The sequence below is a fragment of the Thalassophryne amazonica genome, chromosome 7 (assembly GCF_902500255.1).
Source record: "Thalassophryne amazonica chromosome 7, fThaAma1.1, whole genome shotgun sequence".
NCBI lineage: Eukaryota > Metazoa > Chordata > Actinopteri > Batrachoidiformes > Batrachoididae > Thalassophryne > Thalassophryne amazonica.
In genome coordinates this window covers 53,982,747-54,000,122 of record NC_047109.1, presented here as the reverse complement: position 1 = coordinate 54,000,122, position 17,376 = coordinate 53,982,747, and the positions used below count along the sequence as shown (strand labels likewise).

General features: G+C 41.3%; 1 protein-coding gene across 1 annotated transcript in view; it reads right to left on the bottom strand.

The window, feature by feature from the left end:
- sh3bp5la (SH3-binding domain protein 5-like, a) overlaps positions 1 to 17,376 on the bottom strand; it is a 75,330-nt gene that overhangs the window by 45,832 nt on the left and 12,122 nt on the right. The window contains exon 4 of the mRNA XM_034174196.1: positions 16,667 to 16,831. Coding sequence (XP_034030087.1) covers positions 16,667 to 16,831 — 165 coding nt within the window. The remainder of the gene's footprint in view (positions 1 to 16,666; positions 16,832 to 17,376) is intronic.

The following is a 17,376-nucleotide window of genomic DNA, read 5'->3' as shown; positions in this document are numbered from 1 at the left end:
TATGATTAAAGTGGTGGGTGGACTCATTTACATTTTGAGCAAGCCAATTGAGTCTAATAATAGATTAAATGCAGTGTTGAGGCTGTCATTCTCAGCATCTGTTTGGATATTAAATCTGCCCACTATAATTATCTTATCTGAGCTAAGCATTAAGTCAGACAAAAGGTCTGAAAATTCACAGAGAAACTCACAGTAACAACCAGGAGGAAATAGATAACAACAAATAAAACTGGTTTTGGGACTTCCAATTTGGATGGACAAGACTAAGAGTCAAGCTTTCAAATGAATTAAGCTCTGTCTGGGTTTTTTGACTATTAATAAGCTGGAATGGAAGATTGCTGCTAATCCCTACCCGCCTCGGCCTGTGCTACGAGCAGTCTGGCAGTTAGTGTGACTCGGGGGTGTTGACATTTAAACTAACATATTCATCCTGCTGTAACCAGGTTTCTGTAAGACAGAATAAATCAATATGTTGATCAATTAGTATATCAGTTACAACAGGGACTTAGAAGAGAGAGACCTAATGTTTAATAGACCACATTTAACTGTTTAGTCTGTGGTGCAGTGAAGGTGCTATATTATTTTTTTCTTTTTGAATTTTTATGCTTAATAGATTTTTGCTGGTTATTGGTGGTCTGGGGACCAGGCAACCGTCTCTACAGGGATGGGTAATGAGGGGATGGCAGGGGGAGAAGCTGCAGAGAGGTGTGTAAAACTACAACTCTTCTTCCTGGTCCCAACCCGGGATAGTCACGGTTTGGAGGATTTAAGAAAATTGGCCAGATTTCTAGAAATGAGAGCTGCTCCATCCAAAGTGGGATGGATGCCGTCTCTCCTAACAAGACCAGTTTTCCCCAGAAGCTTTGCCAATTATCTATGAAGCCCACCTCATTTTTTGGACACCACTCAGACAGACAGCAATTCAAAGGAGACATGCGGCTAAACTTGTCACTCCCCGGTCCGATTGGGGAGGGGCCCAGAGAAAACTACAGAGTCCGACATTGTTTTTGCAAAGTTACAACCGATTCAATGTTAATTTTAGTGACCTCCGATTGGCGTAACCGGGTGTCATTACTGCCGACGTGAATTACAATCTTACCAAATTTACACTTAGCCTTAGCCAGCAGTTTCAAATTTCCTTCAATGTCGCCTGCTCTGGCCCCCGGAAGACAATTGACTATGGTTGCTGGTGTCGCTAACTTCACATTTCTCAAACAGAGTCGCCAATAACCAGAGTTTGATCCTCGCGGGGGTGTGCGTCGAGTGGGGAAAACGGTTAGAAATGTGAAACGGTTGGGCGGTGTACACGGGGCTTCTGTTTAGGGCTACCCTCCTCCTCACAGTCACCAGTCGCCTGCTTTCCCGGCTGCTCGGATCTGCCAGAGGAAACTAACGGCGGCTAAGCTACCTTGGTCCGCACCGAACTACAGGGGCCTGGCTAACTGTAGAATTTTCCACGGTGCGGAGCAGAGTCTCCAATTCGCCCAGCCTGGCCTCCAAAGCTACGAATAAGCTACACTCATTACAAGTACCATTACTGCTAAAGGAGGCCGAGGAATACTAACATTTCACACCCAGAGCAGAAAAGTGCGGAGAGACAGGAGAAGCCGCCATGCTAAACCGGCTAAGAGCTAGTAGCTGCGCTAGCTAGCAGATTCCTAAAAACACACAAAGTGAATAATGTGTAAATAATTTAGAGGTGATTCAGCAGAGGGAGTGCTTTAGTTAAGGCACGTGAAGATTACACTGTGAAACAAATCGTTATCTAGGTAACTAGATCAATCTAACTGCGCAGATTAACAGCTAACAGATACAGCAAAACACCGCTGTGCTCCGGAACAGGAAGTGATACAATACCGCAGTGCGAGCCAACCACCCAGTAGAGGCAAGCAAGAGCCAAAATCAGGCCTTTGACTCCACTTTTGAAGTGTACTCTCTCTATACAAACGTATAAATAAACACTAAATAAAAATCAGTAAAAATAAACTTTTGTACAAGAAATATGTAGCAAAGGAGAAACAGACAACAGAATTAAGTTAAGTTGTACAACCCCTGGCAGTAATTATGGAATCACCAGCCTCGGAGGATGTTCGTTCAGTGGTTTAATTTTGTAGAAAAAAAAAGCAGATCACAGAAATGACCACAAAACTAAAGTCATTTCAAATGGCAACTTTCTGGCTGTAAGAAACACTATAAGAAATCAAGAAAAAAATTGTGGCAGTCAGTAACGGTTTGCTTTTTTTACACCAAGCAAAAGGAAAAAAAAATATGGACTCACTCAATTCTGAGGAATAAAATTATGGAATCACCCTGTAAATTTTCATCCCCAAAACTAACACCTGCATCAAAGCAGATCTGCTCATTAGTCTGTATCTAAAAGGAGTGATAACACCTTGGAGAGCTGTTGCACCACGTTGGGCTGACATGAATCATGCTCCAACATGAGATTCAATTGAAACAAAGGAGAGGATTATCAAACTCTTAAAAGAGGGTAAATCATCACGCAATGTGCAAAAGATGTTTGTTTGTTCACAGTCAGCTGTGTCTAAACTCTGGACCAAATACAAACAACATGGAAGGTTGTTAAAGGCAAACATACTGGTAGGACTAAGGAAGACATCAAAGCGTCAAGACAGAAAACTTAAAGCAATATGTCTCAAAAATCGAAAATGCACAACAAAGCAAATGAGGAACGAATGGGAGGAAACTGGAGTCAATGTCTGTGACCGAACTGTAAGAAACCGACTAAGGAAATGGGATTTACATACAGAAAAGCTAAACGAAAGCCATCATTAACACCTAAACAGAAAAAAACAAGGTTACAATGGGCTAAGGAAAAGCAATCCTGGACTGTGGATGACTGGATGAAAGTCATATTCAGTGATGAATCTCAAATCTGCATTGGGCAAGGTGATGATGCTGGAACTTTTGTTTAGTGCCATTCCAGTGAGATTTATAAAGATGACTGCCTGAAGAGAACATGTAAATTTCCACAGTCATTGATGATATGGGGCTGCATGTCAGGTAAAGGCACTGGGGAGATGGCTGTCATTACATCATCAATAAATGCACAAGTTTACGCTGATATTTTGGACAGTTTTCTTATCCCATCAATTGAAAGGATGTTTGGGGATGATGAAATCATTTTCAGATGATAATGCATCTTGCCATAGAGCAAAAACTGTGAAAACATTTCTTGCAAAAAGACACATAGGGTCAATGTCATGGCCTGCAAATAGTCCGGATCTTAATCCAATTGAAAATCTTTGGTGGAAGTTGAAGAAAATGGTCCATGACGAGGCTCCAACCTGCAAAGCTGATCTGGCAACAGCAATCAGAGAAAGTTGGAGCCAGATTGATGAAGAGTACTGTTTGTCACTCATTAAGTCCATGCCTCAGAGACTGCAAGCTGTTATAAAAGCCAGAGGTGGTGCAACAAAATACTAGTGATGTGTTGGAGCGTTCTTTTGTTTTTCATGATTCCATAATTTTTTTCCTCAGAATCGAGTGATTCCATATTTTTTCCCTCTGCTTGGTCTAAAAAAGTAACCGTTACTGACTGCCACAATTTTTTTTTTCCTGATTTCTTATAGTGTTTCTTAAAGCCAGAAAGTTGCCATTTGAAATGACTTTAGTTTTGTGTCATGTCTGTGATCTGCTTTTTTCTACAAAATTAAACACTCAATGAACATCCTCCGAGGCCGGTGATTCCATAGTTTTTGCCAGGGGTTGTAGTATAAGATAGCATTGTGCCATTTGAGGTGGAATACTTCTAATTCTGAATTACGCCACTTTAGTTCTAAACCTCTTGCCTTATGCTTGAGGTCACGCAAGTAATCACTGAACCAATGTGACTGTTTTGGGGGGTGTGGTTTTAATATAGATGGCACAGTCATGTCGAGTGTAGTTTTGAACGCCGAGTTTAAACTGTCCACCGATTGGGAATTTTCCAAACATGAAGCTAAGATTTCAGGCAGTCTTGCTTTGAATTCAGCTGTAGTTGAGGAGCTGATGTGTCGCTGCAGTGATAAAGAAAGTTGTTTTTTCCATTAAACATGGCAGCAAAACTGTAAACCTAAGAAGTGAGTGATCAGAGACCACCAATGCAAGAGACATGATGTCAATATTTGTGACAACAATGCCACGTGCAAGAACCAAATCTAGCATATTTCCACTAATGTGCGTCGAATTGCTGGAATCCTAATACATCCATAATTTCCATAAATGATTTGCAGAGGGGAATCAGAAGGCTTATTTATATGAATACTGAAGTCACCAATCAGAATGTTATCTGCAGTAGTTGACAAGTTAGAGATAAACTCACCAAAATCATCTAAGAATTCAGAGTATAGGCCTGGGCCCAGTTTCATATAACAATCTAATCTTTCAGTCTACTAAACTTTCTTATTGGACTACAGTTAGTCACCCAACATTATCAATCCAATCATCATTTCACATCGATGGCTAAACTTGTAGATTAGCTCTCTTACCTTTGTCAACTGTTTCACAGGCATAACGGCCTCGCATGTGCTGATGTCGAGACAGTTTTGTTTACTTCCGGGTTGGTCGTTGCCATGAACTATCCAGCCTTTGTTTCATTAACTGGCTTTATTAGCATTTACGGACCCATACAAACTGCAGAACAACATGCTTAGCACTTAACCTAGCAGTTTCTTCAACCTTTTGTGCACACAACATTGCTCAGTGTAACAGTGCCGCCCAGTGGCTCATGTGAGAACTGTCAAACATTATGACAGTTGTCTGCTGCAACCACGTCCAAAAGCAGAGGAAGCTCTCCTTTTGAAGGAATACGAGCGATGTTGGGGTGCTTTTGAGTGTTCCGTCAAGTGGTGGTAAATGATAGCTGCCATTATTTGGAGGTAAGACACTGAAGTTTTATCGACTAAATAAGATTAGCCAGCTCTCTTCCAGGCTAAAAAGTTTAGTTGGGCAACATGAAACGTCAGCCAACTAAGTGCTTTGTGCAACAACTAATGTAAAAAAACAAAAGAAAAAACTCGTCAACTAAGTTAGGTTATTCGACTAAATTAAGTTAGACTGCTTTATGAAACCGGGCCCAGGGGGTCTATATACAGTGACAAAGTAAAACAGCTGATTTTTATTCTTGTGACCTTGGCAATACGCAGCATCATGGGCAGAGCGGAGAATCAGATGTTCAAATGAATTATATTTATGACCCCCAACAGCTTATAAATTAAACCGAGATTTACAAATAAGAGAAACACTCCCACCTTGCTTCGCATCACGAGGGTTGTGACTAAATGTGTACGCTGGTGGGCAGGCCTCATTTAAGGGGAGGACAGCTGTAGGTTTAATCCAGGTTTCATATAACCCAATCATATCTAACTGATGATCCATAATTACATCATTAATCAACAGTGATCTTTTGTTAATAAGACCCAGACCAAGGACCTTAGTGGGGTTGATAGTTGGACTGGTTGGATTTCGGGGTGGCTCCAGAGTAGCATATATACAGTGAGGAAAATAAGTATTTGAACACCCTGTGGTTTTGCAAGTTCTCCCACTTAGAAACCATGGAGGGGTCTGAAATTTTCATCTTAGGTGCATGTCCACTGTGAACAATCTAAAAAAAAAAAAAATCCAGAAATCACAATGTATGATTTTTAATAATTTATTTGTATGTTACTGCTGCAAATAAGTATTTGAACACCTACCAACCAGCAAAAATTCTGGCTCACACAGACCTGTTAATTTTTCAAGAAGTCCTCTTATTCTGCACTCTTTACCTGTATTAACTGCACCTGTTTGAACTTGTTACCTGTATAAAAGACACCAGTTCACACACTCAGTCACACTCCAACCTGTCCACCATAGCCAAGACCAAAGGGCCGTCTATGGACACCAGGGACAAAACTGTAGACCTGCACAAGGCTGGGATGGACTACAGGACAACAGGCAAGCAGCTTGGTAGAAGACAACAACTGCTATGATTATTTATTAGAAAGTGGAAGAAACACAAGATGACTGTCAATCTCCCTCGGTCTGGGATTCCATGCAAGATCTCACTTTGTGGGGTAAGGATGATTTGAGAAAGCTCAGAACTACACAGGAGGACCTGGTCAATGACCTGAAGAGAGCTGGGACCACAGTCACAAAGATTACATTAGTAACACATGATACTGTCATGGTTTAAAATCCTGCAGGGCAGCAAGGTCCCCCTGCTTAAGCACATGTCCAGGCCCGTTTCAAGTTCACCAGTGACCATTTGGATGATCCAGAGGAGGCATGGGAGAAGGTCATGTGGTCAAATGAGACCAGAATAGAGCTTTTTGGAACCAACTCCACTTACCATGTTTAGAGGATGAGAACAACCCCAAGAAAACCATCCCAACCGTGAAGCATGGGGGTGGAAACATCATACTCTGGGGGTGCTCTTCTGCAAAGGGGACAGGATGACCGTATTGAAGGGAGGATGATTGGGGTCATGTATTGTGAGATTTTGGCAAACAACCTCCTTCTCTCAGTAACAGCATTAAAGATGGGTCATGGCTGGGTCTTCCAGCATGACAATGACCCCAAACACACAGCCAGGGCAACTAAGGAGGGGCTCTGTAAGAAGCATTTCAAGGTCCTGGAGTGGTCTGGCCAGTCTCCAGACCTGAACTCAATAGAAAATCTTTGGAGGGAGCTGAAACTCCAAACCTGAAAGATCTAGAGAAGATCTGTATGGAGGAGTAGACCAAAATCCCTGCTGCAGCGTGTGCAAACCGGGTGAAAAACTACAGGAAACGTTTGACCTCTGTAATTGCAAACAAAGGCTACTGTACCAAATATTAACATTGATTTTCACAGGTGTTCAAATACTTATTTGCAGCAGTAACATACAAAAAAAAAAAAAAAAAAAAAAAAAAAAAAAAAATCATACATTGTGATTTCTGGATTTTTTTTTTTTTAAGATTATGTCTCACAGTGGACATGCACCAAGGATGACAATTTCAGACCCCTCAATGATTTCTAAATGGGAGAACTTGCAAAATTGCAGAGTGTTCAAATACTTATTTTCCTCACTGTATAAGATGCCTGGAAGTAGGTTTAGGTTTGAGACATTCCACACGGTTTGTAGGTAGCAAACACAAAATATTTGATATTGCTGGAACAGCTAGCTGGCCATCTTCAATTTCAATGTCATCCAATGTCGTAATGGGTAATAAGTTTGCAAAGAATATCCCTCTATGATTTTTATGGACACGCCTGTGGAGACAGGTCACAGTCTCAACTCCCTGCCACATGAACGGCACTATCACCTTAGTGGATTTTCTGCACTAATTTCCCCCGCTAAGCTAATGGATTCTACATCCACATTTGTCGTCATCCTTACAGGGTCTCTAATCACCTGCTCCATGGCCTGCTGTAAAGTCCTAATATTAACCTCCCTGTCGAGCTCTATCTATGTTCGCAGACAAGATGGCAGCTCTTTACCCAGCAGGGTGAAGGCCATACAGTGCTCTGTCAACCAGAGGGGGAGGAGTTTAAACAGTGTGTGCCCAGTGTGTGAGGGGTCTGCAGAGATGTTACCAGCTCGCTTCCTGGTCCTAGATGGAGGGCAGGCTGGCTCTGATGATTTTTTTTCTGCAAACCTGACAATCTGTTTAAGTCTGTGCCTGTCATGTTTGGAGGCAGAGGGAAACCAAACAGAGATGGAGATGCACAGGACAGACTGGATGATGGATATGCAAAAGCTGATGATCAGTTCCTCAGGCAGGTCAAATTTCCTGAGCTGTCTGAGGAAGTACATCCTTCCACTTCAGATCCTGGGAGATGGTGGATCCCAGGAACCGGAATGTGTTTATAGTTGACATGGTTTTTGTTGATTATGCGGGGGGGGGGGGTCCCTCCTGTAGTCCACCATCCTCTCCACAGTCTTGAGTGGGTTCAGCTCCAGATTGTTCTGACCACAACAGAGGACCAAATGTTCCACCTCCTGTCTGTATGCAGCTTCATCACCACCCTGGATGAGACCAATGACCGTGGCGTCATCTGCAAACTTCAGTAGTTTAACAGACTGGTGCTCTGAGATGCAGTCATTCGTGTAGAGGGAGAAAAACAGTGAGGAGAGCACCCACCCCTGAGAGGCGCCAGTGCTGACTGTCTGTGTGCTGGATGGGATGCTCCCTAGCCACACCTGCTGTATCTTGAATGTCAGGAAAATGGAGATCCACTAATGGGTGGGAGATGTCACAAAGAGGTTGGAGAGATTTTGGTGTTGAATGTCAGGGATGATGGTGTTGAACGCCAAGATGAAATCCACAAACAGGATCCTTGTGTACATTCCTGCAGAGTACAGGTGCTGCAGGATATAATGTCCCATGTTGAATGCATCCTCAACTGACCTGTTTGCCCAGTAGGCAAACTGCAGGGGGTCCAGCAGGGGTCCTGTGATGTCCTTCAGGTGGGTCAACACCAGCCGTTCAAAAGACTTCATGACTGCAGGTGTCAGGGCGACGGGTCTGTTGTCATTTAGTCCTGTTCTGGAGGGTTTCTTTGGGACTGGAATAATAGTGGAGCATTTGAAGCAGGAGAGGACCACATACAGCTCCAGAGATCTGTCAAAAATCCAGGTGAAGATGGGGACCAGCTGGTCAGCCCAGGCTCTCAGACATGAGGGAGAGACACCATCAAGTCCTGGAGTCTTCTTGATCTTTTGTCTGAGAAACTGTTGACACACATCCAATCAAATATACTTTATTGTCCCTGCAGGGAAATATGTCTTGGGCGTAAGTGCTACACATAGAGCAGAAAGTGACAAGCTGCACAGACAGACACATATGGAGATGATGGTCTTGTGGTTAAGCCTTGGGCTTGCGACCAGAAGATCCTCGGTTCAAACCCCAGCCTGACTGGAAAAATCACTAAGGGCCCTTGGGCAAGGTCCTGAATTCCCAGTGTGTAGTGAGCACCTTGCATGGCAGCACCCTGACATCGGTGTGTGAGAGTGTTTAAGTGAAGTATCACTGTAAAGCGCTTTGAGGTTCTGATGCAGATAGAAAAGCGCTATATAGACCGGGAGCTGAGATAGCCTACCATGCACCTCCCCCACAACAAAATGCCAGTTGATTTTTTTTCAACCTCTATAATGTCCTTAGTGGAAATAGGAAAATAATTCATTCCCGATGTACCTTTTGGTGTAATATTCACCTAAAGTTTAAATGCTACTCGTGAGTGCTGTACGTGGGAGGAATTTTTGCACTTTTTCACCTTCTTTAAATACCTATACATATAATATTAACCATATCCATCTAGATATTTCTAAAAAGCCCATTTTCTCTACTTTAATATGATACCCATCTCATTTCTGTAACATAAAATGGCTCTTCTCTATATGGCTTACAGTACAACCATATACACAACCCTTACCTGGACCAAAAAATGTCCAAAAATTTTATGAATAATTTTTGTACTAAAAACCGAAGTATCAGGGCCGAGATTAAGCACTAATATTACAACTACAAATCATTAGCTTTCATTTGAGACCAAAACTATGGTGAAAGGCGAAGTATTGACTGAATGACGGACTACTGACTTGGATGTTCAACACATGTTCAATACAAGGCATATTTGCCAAGGCAAATATACCTTGTGTTGAACATGTTCACAGCACATATCATACACAGTGAAATTTACTAAGAAAATGCATTTACCTTCTTTGTGATATGTCCAAAGCTATAAAGCTTTGCAATGTTTTACTCATAGACAATTCTATAATGGTGATTCATATGTCATATTGACCACTGGTGGCCATCTTGAATATTTTAGATTTTCAACATTTTCAAGTCAAATGTTACTGTATCATATTTCATTGTGTCTTAGAATTAAATTTTCTGTTATACACATTCCTTTCAACATATACAACTATGAGGTACAATGTTCAAATTGTTTCAGACAACTTTAGCATTTAAATCTAGTTGAAAGAAATGTCCAAATCTTATATCAGTCTTATGGGCTTGACATGTTCACTCAGTCAGTGTCGCTTTCATCAGCATCATCGGAATCGCTTTCACTTCCTGTGTCACTGTCATAGTGTCCTGTAGGTTCTCTGGTTGACTTTCTCCTTCGTACCACAGTAGGTGGAGACCATCATCTGCCATCACCCATCCATGACCCTGAGCTGGAGATGAAAGAGTGGGATTTGCAATGTCTGCGCTCTTCCACACACCCACCTGATAGTTAGCTCTTCGCATGTGCTGCGTTACGGTTTTTCGACAAGGAGGCAGAGCAGACATATCTATATTGCCAGGGACTGATTTTCCCTGCTTCAAGCACAACTTGTTGATGCGGTTCAGCCTAAGGTCATTCACTTTTTCAGCAACAGTGTCACCATACATAACACAATGCTTCCAAGTCTTTCATGAGGTCTTCTTAGACATTCCAGCTATCACCAAGTTCAGCAAGCATGGTTACAAACTGTGGCATTTTCTGCAGTGGTACAAGTTTGCCTTTTCCACTGAAGCTCTTGTCATGTCACTACCACTGAAGCCATGAAGACCTAGGAGAACACTACAGTTTTCTTGGCCAAGATTTGTTGCAATTTCTGTGACATTGATCAGTCTGGACCTCTTCTGTATCTTTCTGTCAAATCAAATGGTTATGTCCATTGTGTTGGCAAAGTGTAGCAGGATGAAGTACAGAGGGGAAAATAAGTATTTGACCCCGTCAGTTTTGCAGGTTTTCCCACCTACAAAGAATGGAGAGGTCTGTAATTTTTATCATAGGTACACTTCAACTGTGAGAGACAGAAAATAAAAAAATCCAGTAAATCACACTGTATGATTTTTAAATAATTAATTTGCATTTTATTGCATAAAATAAGTATTTGACCCCCTTGAAAAACAGAGCTTAATAACTGGTACAGAAACATTTGTCTGCCATTACAGAGATCAGACATTTTCTGTAGTTCTTGACCAAGTTTTCACACACTCCAGCAAGGATTTTGGTCTACTCCTCCATACAGATCGTCTCCAAATCTCTCAGGTTTGGAGTTTCACCTCCCTCCAAAGATTTTCTATTGAGTTCAGGTCTGGAGACTGGCCAGGCCACTCCAGGACCTTGAAATGCTTCTTATGGAGCCCCTCCTTAGTTGCCCTGGCTGTGTGTTTTGGGTCACTGTCATGCTGCAAGACCCAGCCATGACCCATCTTCAATGCTCTTACTGAGAGAAGGAGGTTGTTTGCCAAAATCTCGCAATACATGACCCCATCCATCCTCCCTTCAATACGGTGCACAGTTGTCCTGTCCCCTTTGCAGAAGAGCACCCCCCTAGTATGACGTTTCCACCCCCATGCTTCACGGTTGGGATGGTTTTCTTGGGGTTGTTCTCATCCTCTAAACATGATAAGTGGAGTTGATTCCAAAAAGCTCTATTTTGGTGTCATCTGACCTTCTCGCATGCCTCCTCATCCAGATGGTCACTGGTGAACTTCAAACGGGCCTGGACATGTGCTGGCTTGAGCAGGGGGACCTTGCTGCCCTGCAGGATTTTAAACCATGACAGCATCAAGTGTTACTAATGTAATCTTTGTGACTGTTGTCCCAGCTCTCTTCGGGTCATTGACCAGGTCCTCCTGTGTAGTTCTGAGCTTTCTCAGAAACATCCTTACCCCACAAAGTGAGATCTTGCATGGAATCCCAGACCGAGGGAGACTGAGTCATCTTGTGTTTCTTCCACTTTCTAATAAATAATCATAACAGTTGGTGTCTTCTACCAAGCTGCTTGCCTGTTGTCCTGTAGTCCATCCCAGCCTTGTGCAGGTCTACAGTTTTGTCCCTGGTGTCCTTAGACAGCTCTTTGGTCTTGGCTATGGTGGACAGGTTGGAGTGTGATTAATTGAGTGTGTCAACAGGTGTCTTTTATACAGGTAAAAAGTTCAAACAGGTGCAATTAATGCAGGTAAAGAGTGCAGAATAAGAGGGCTTCTTAAAGAAAAATTAACAGGTCTGTAAGAGCCAGAATTGTTGCTGGTTGGTAGGGGGCCAAATACTTATTTTATGCAATAAAATGCAAATTAATTATTTAAAAATCATACAATGTGATTTTCTGGATTTTTTTTTAGATTCCATCTCTCACAGTTGAAGTGTACCTACGATAAAAATTACAGACCTCTCCATTCTTTGTAGGTGGGAAAACCTGCAAAACTGACAGGGGGTCACTTATTTTCCCCACTATATATGTCTGAGTCAAAACAAAAGAACAAAATGCCCAGCTGACTGATTGAATAAACCTGTTATTAGAAAAAAAAAACAAAAAACAAAAAAAAAAAAAACGTGTAGTTCATGCAGTTTCTCTTTATAAATACATTTGCTGAAGATCTAAGGGTTTAACCCTCTGGGGCCGACGCCGTTGTATACGACGGCTGAGACCAAGCTTTACTAAATTATAAATAACTTTTTAATGATATGAGATAGAAACTTACTTTTTTTTTTGCTGAAAAGTTAACTCCGCGGACTTTCGAGCCACCGTCCACAATCTTTGTACTCCTCATAGAAGCTGTGTGATGACGTGAGCAATGTGAGTGTCCAATCGGAATTGGTTCACTGTCACCCAATCGTAGGGCAGATTCACCTCACGTGACACACCTAAGATTGTTTTTAGGAGTGATGTGTTACTAGTTTATTATAGTTTGCTGTGTGTTTTGAATAAATGTGTGTGGAAAATAATTTTCCGCTTTACTTTTTCCTTTCTTATTGCTGACTAAACCTTTATTACACTTATAAAACACAACTATAGCATATTTATTTATATTTTGAAAGTACAGGTTGTCCTGAAAAAAAAAAAAAAAAAAAAAAGAGACATAAAACTTGATTGTGGGATGCAGGGAGAGCTGTTAACAGCAATAATAAAACATTTATGCCAGATGAGTGAACTGTCCAAAAAATGCCCTCCGACCCCAGAGGGTTAACCACTGAATCTGAAACATGACGGTAGATGCATAAAACGATGTGGAATAAGTCTCTTTGCCAAAGGGTATTCCATGTGATGTCAGTGACCCTATGGCCTTGGCGGAGGTTTGCGCTCTCCGAGTGCTTCTAGTTTAAGATTTCCTTTTTCCTTATTAAGGAATATTATTTTTCTTTATAAAATTTGAAACCCAATACTAATACTATATAACTATACTACCAATAGTATCCTTATAGAACCCTATACTAAAAATAATATAAAAATCAAGGGATAGGGAGGAGGTGGTACTGGACTTAACTTGTACCAGAATGATGGGAAGAGATGAGTATGGAGAAGGAAACAAATAGCTCATGATCCACATGGTCTGCCAAACATGGTGGAGGAAGTGTTATGGCTTGGGCATATGTGGCATATGTGACTGCCAGTGAATCTGAGTCACTGGTGTTTACTGATGATGTGAGTGCTGATGGAAACGGCATAAAGTCTGATGTGTATAGGGTTAAACTATGTGCTCAAATTCAGAACAATTCTGCCAAACTGACAGGGAGACATTTCATGCTGCAGATGGACAATGACCGAAAACATATTGCCAAAGCAACTTATGAGTTCTCAAGGTAAAGAAATGGAACAATTTCAATAGTCAAATCAGTCACAAGACCATAACACTACGGAGCACTTCTTGAAGACCAAAATTTGCGAAGAAAGACCCACAAAAACACAGAAACAGAACGCTGCAGTCAAGCCCCAGAACAGTATCTCAAGGGATATCTGCATTTCAGACTTCATACAGTAATTGACTGTAAATGGATTTTTAATCCAAGAATGAATAATAATTCATATATTTATACTTCTTAGTTTGTCCAATCACTTATGGCCAGTGAAAATGGAGAAACTGTATAAAATGTGCCACAATTATTAATGTCTAATGTGATATTTTCTGTTAAACTCCTTGGATTAAAGCAGAAAGTTTACTCTTGAACCACATCTTGATTGTTTCATTTCAGCTCCACTGTGGCGATGTACATCACACAGTGCCACATCATGTTCTCATACACATTAAGAATGACCTCAATTGGTTCAACACAACAAAGTATATCATTGTAAATTTACTTTAAATAAGCACTGCTATCAGACTCCATCAAGCAAAGCAGTTTAAGTGCACTTGTTTCCAGTGCCACCCCTGCCCATGCAGAGTTGCTTCAGGAAGTGGATCAGACATAAAACTTGCACCAAATCAACATGCAGCGCCACCTTGCATCAACTGTGATGACCTCAAGTGAAACAAGGAAGACGCCGAAGGGATTTACTATCAAAGTGTATCAGGTATTGATTGCTAACCTGAGTTTGGTATTGATATTAGTATTAGGGAATCTCAACCAATCAGCCGTTTTATCGAGCCAACTCAAGCAATTAAAGTACATTTATATAACGGCTGAGTGAAGCCTTATTTGACCGGTGGCTTGTATGTCATGTGACATGGATTATTCATTACCATTTGCCATTGTGTTTTATTTACCGTGCAATAGTTTTTTTAGCGTGCAATTTTGGTGCTATATGAAATGTGCTATTCCACTCCAACCACCACACATGCTCACACTACCTGTTGCGGCATTTAGCTAAACATAGTGCTTTCAAATCGTCGTCCGTCAGCAAAATAAACTCCGCTAACTGACGCTGCTTGTTGTTCTTCTAAAAAAAAAAAAAAAAAAAAAAATCCACTACGCCGTAAGCCGTGTGGAGGCATGAAGGGCTACTAGGATGAAAAGCTGGACAAATTTCTGACGTGATTTTTCGCTGGACTGAAGAACTACATGAAGTCTTTTTTTTTTTGGAAGTACACAAAGTCAGTGCACGGCATCACAAACTACATCATTACAATTTTGGACTCAAATTTAAAGTTCATGTTGGACTATTAAGCACCAGTGGAACACCAAAATCTAAGTCCCCTTTCTGTGTTTATAAATTATCAAATGACAAGGATCTATTTTAGCCGTTATATAAAGCAAATAATGGATGTTTTTTCATTCTTTCAATGGAACAAATATTTAATTCGGTGAAAGATGGAACATTGCATCTTACACCTCATGAAATATTGGTACCACTGAACTCAAACATTCATTATTTGTATAATGATGGACAATCTAACAATCTTTGAGTTATCATGAATTGCCTGGTGACAGATGCAATGTCTGACACCAGCAACAAATATAATCCTAGTCAGTCAAACCTCTGACCGCCAAACATAATGTTGGACAGGAGGCTACATGATGCGCGTCAGACAGCAGATGTGGTTATCTGTGTAGATGCATTTTAGCTGTTTTATGCCACTCTCGTCTTGTTCTTATTTGCTGTGACCACAATACGATCATAAAACTTTTTTTTACATTGCACATTTAATTTAGGTTTTTTGTGTGTGCAGTGTGCTCCTTTTGTTTTAGTATCCTTTGCGTTTGACTCACTCATAGCTGATATAGCTGCCAGATGCAACTCCTGCCAAACATTTTATAACATATAAACACAATATTACCATCAGATGTTCTTTTGGCATAATCCAGACCACAGACCACCGTGCGAATCTGGTAAAGTTGAAGAACAGAAAAGTGGATTACTGGAGCCCAACAGCAGTCATGTGACCTTTTTCAAATCACTGAAATTCTATTTTGTTATGGGTTTTTTTTGTTTTGTTGTTTTTTTTTTTTATCTTCCTCTTCCCCAGACACAGAAAGCCCAGTAAAATGTGTAATTTACTTAATGTTGCTGGTATGTGTACAGATCATTTCAATGTGTGGCTGCATCCTGAGTGCAGCATGGATGAATGAACCACAGCTATCCATGGCTGGCTGCTGAGGAATTTTGATGCAGTTGCAAGTCATTTCTTTGTTTGAAAACTGACCACAGCAGTGGATAAACAGCACAGCTCTCTGCAGAGAATTGGGGAATTTCTGCACTCCATTAACAATTCAACACTTCAATCCACACATGGGTGAGATCAATAAATTGTTTGAGTGTTGGGTCAATTGTCTTACATATTGTGATGGAGGGGGGGGGGGGGGGGGGGGACTGTGCGCCCCTCACCCAGAAGCAACCTGTTTTGACATTGTGTCATGCTTTGACAGCTCACTGTAAAACGTACCCATTTTAAGTCCTCATTCATTTTTCTTTTTCTCATTTTCACATTCTGTTGAGACACAGGTCAATGACGCTGGAAAAGGTTTGTGGATTTACACTGGGATTATGTTATTAATCCAGATAAAATACTCCACCTGCCTTACAAAAACCCACTGAACTCATATGTTATTTTCACACTATAGCTCCTAATCAGAGCAGCACGGTGGCTTAGTGGTTAGCACTGTTACCTCACAGCGAGAAGGTCATGGGTTCAATTCCCACCTGTGGCCTTTCTGTGTGGAGTTTGCATGTTCTCCCCATGTTTGCGTGGGTTTCCTCCGGGTGCTCTGGTTTTCTTCCACATCCAAAGACATGCTGGCTAGGTGGATTGGAATCTTTAAATTGTCCATAGCTGTGCAAGTGGGTGTGTTTATCTGTTTGTGGCCCTGTGACAGACTGGCATCCTGTCCTGGGTGTACTCCGCCTTGCGCTCTATGACTGCTGGGATAGGCTCCAACCCCCGCGACCTTTAACTGTACTAAGTGGTTGAAGATGAGTGAGTGAGTGTGAGCTCCTAATCATGGACTAAGCGGTTGGAGACAAGTGTGAGCTCCTAATCATTACCTTGGATGTAGCATGGTTGAGCATCTCCTGCCAGGTGGGATCTAGGGTATTTCTACCGTCAGCCATCAGGCCCTGTTCTGCCACATACACCATCTCCCTGGCAGCTGTATGCATAGAAACTGCTCTCTCGTAGCTCAAAGCTGCCTTCTGGGTCTCCTGCTGCGCCTAAAGAGAGCAGACATTTTACAGAAGTGAAAAACTAAAGTGAACCAACCCTGTCTTCTATAAGTGAAATAATCTAATCTGTTAAATTCAATTGGTAATTTATTTTCTTCATCCTCTCATTCAACAGCTTGAAGTACAAAATTAAAGACCAAGCAAAGCCCATTCTGACATTCAAGTTAATATGAAATTACCATACGTTATGTTACTGGCAGCAACAAATTTCCAAAGCATACAACCAGACACTGATAGCGACCATTTGTGCCTAGTACATTGTTAAAAATCGGCTGATAATGTTTGAAAAAGTACTGAACTCCATCACAGTGAACAATTCATCTTTACTGTGTATCGTACTAGCATGACAAAACACTGACATACTACTTTGTAAGACATGTTAATGAAAGGAGATGTGGAGATTAGCCATATTAGCCAAATATCTTGCCTTGTTTGCAAGATATTTGAAAAACACATGAATGGATTATAATTACATTTTGTGGAGAGCTGGGATTAAGGGTGAGCTGATTAGATTTTGAGCCAGATCCAGAGCC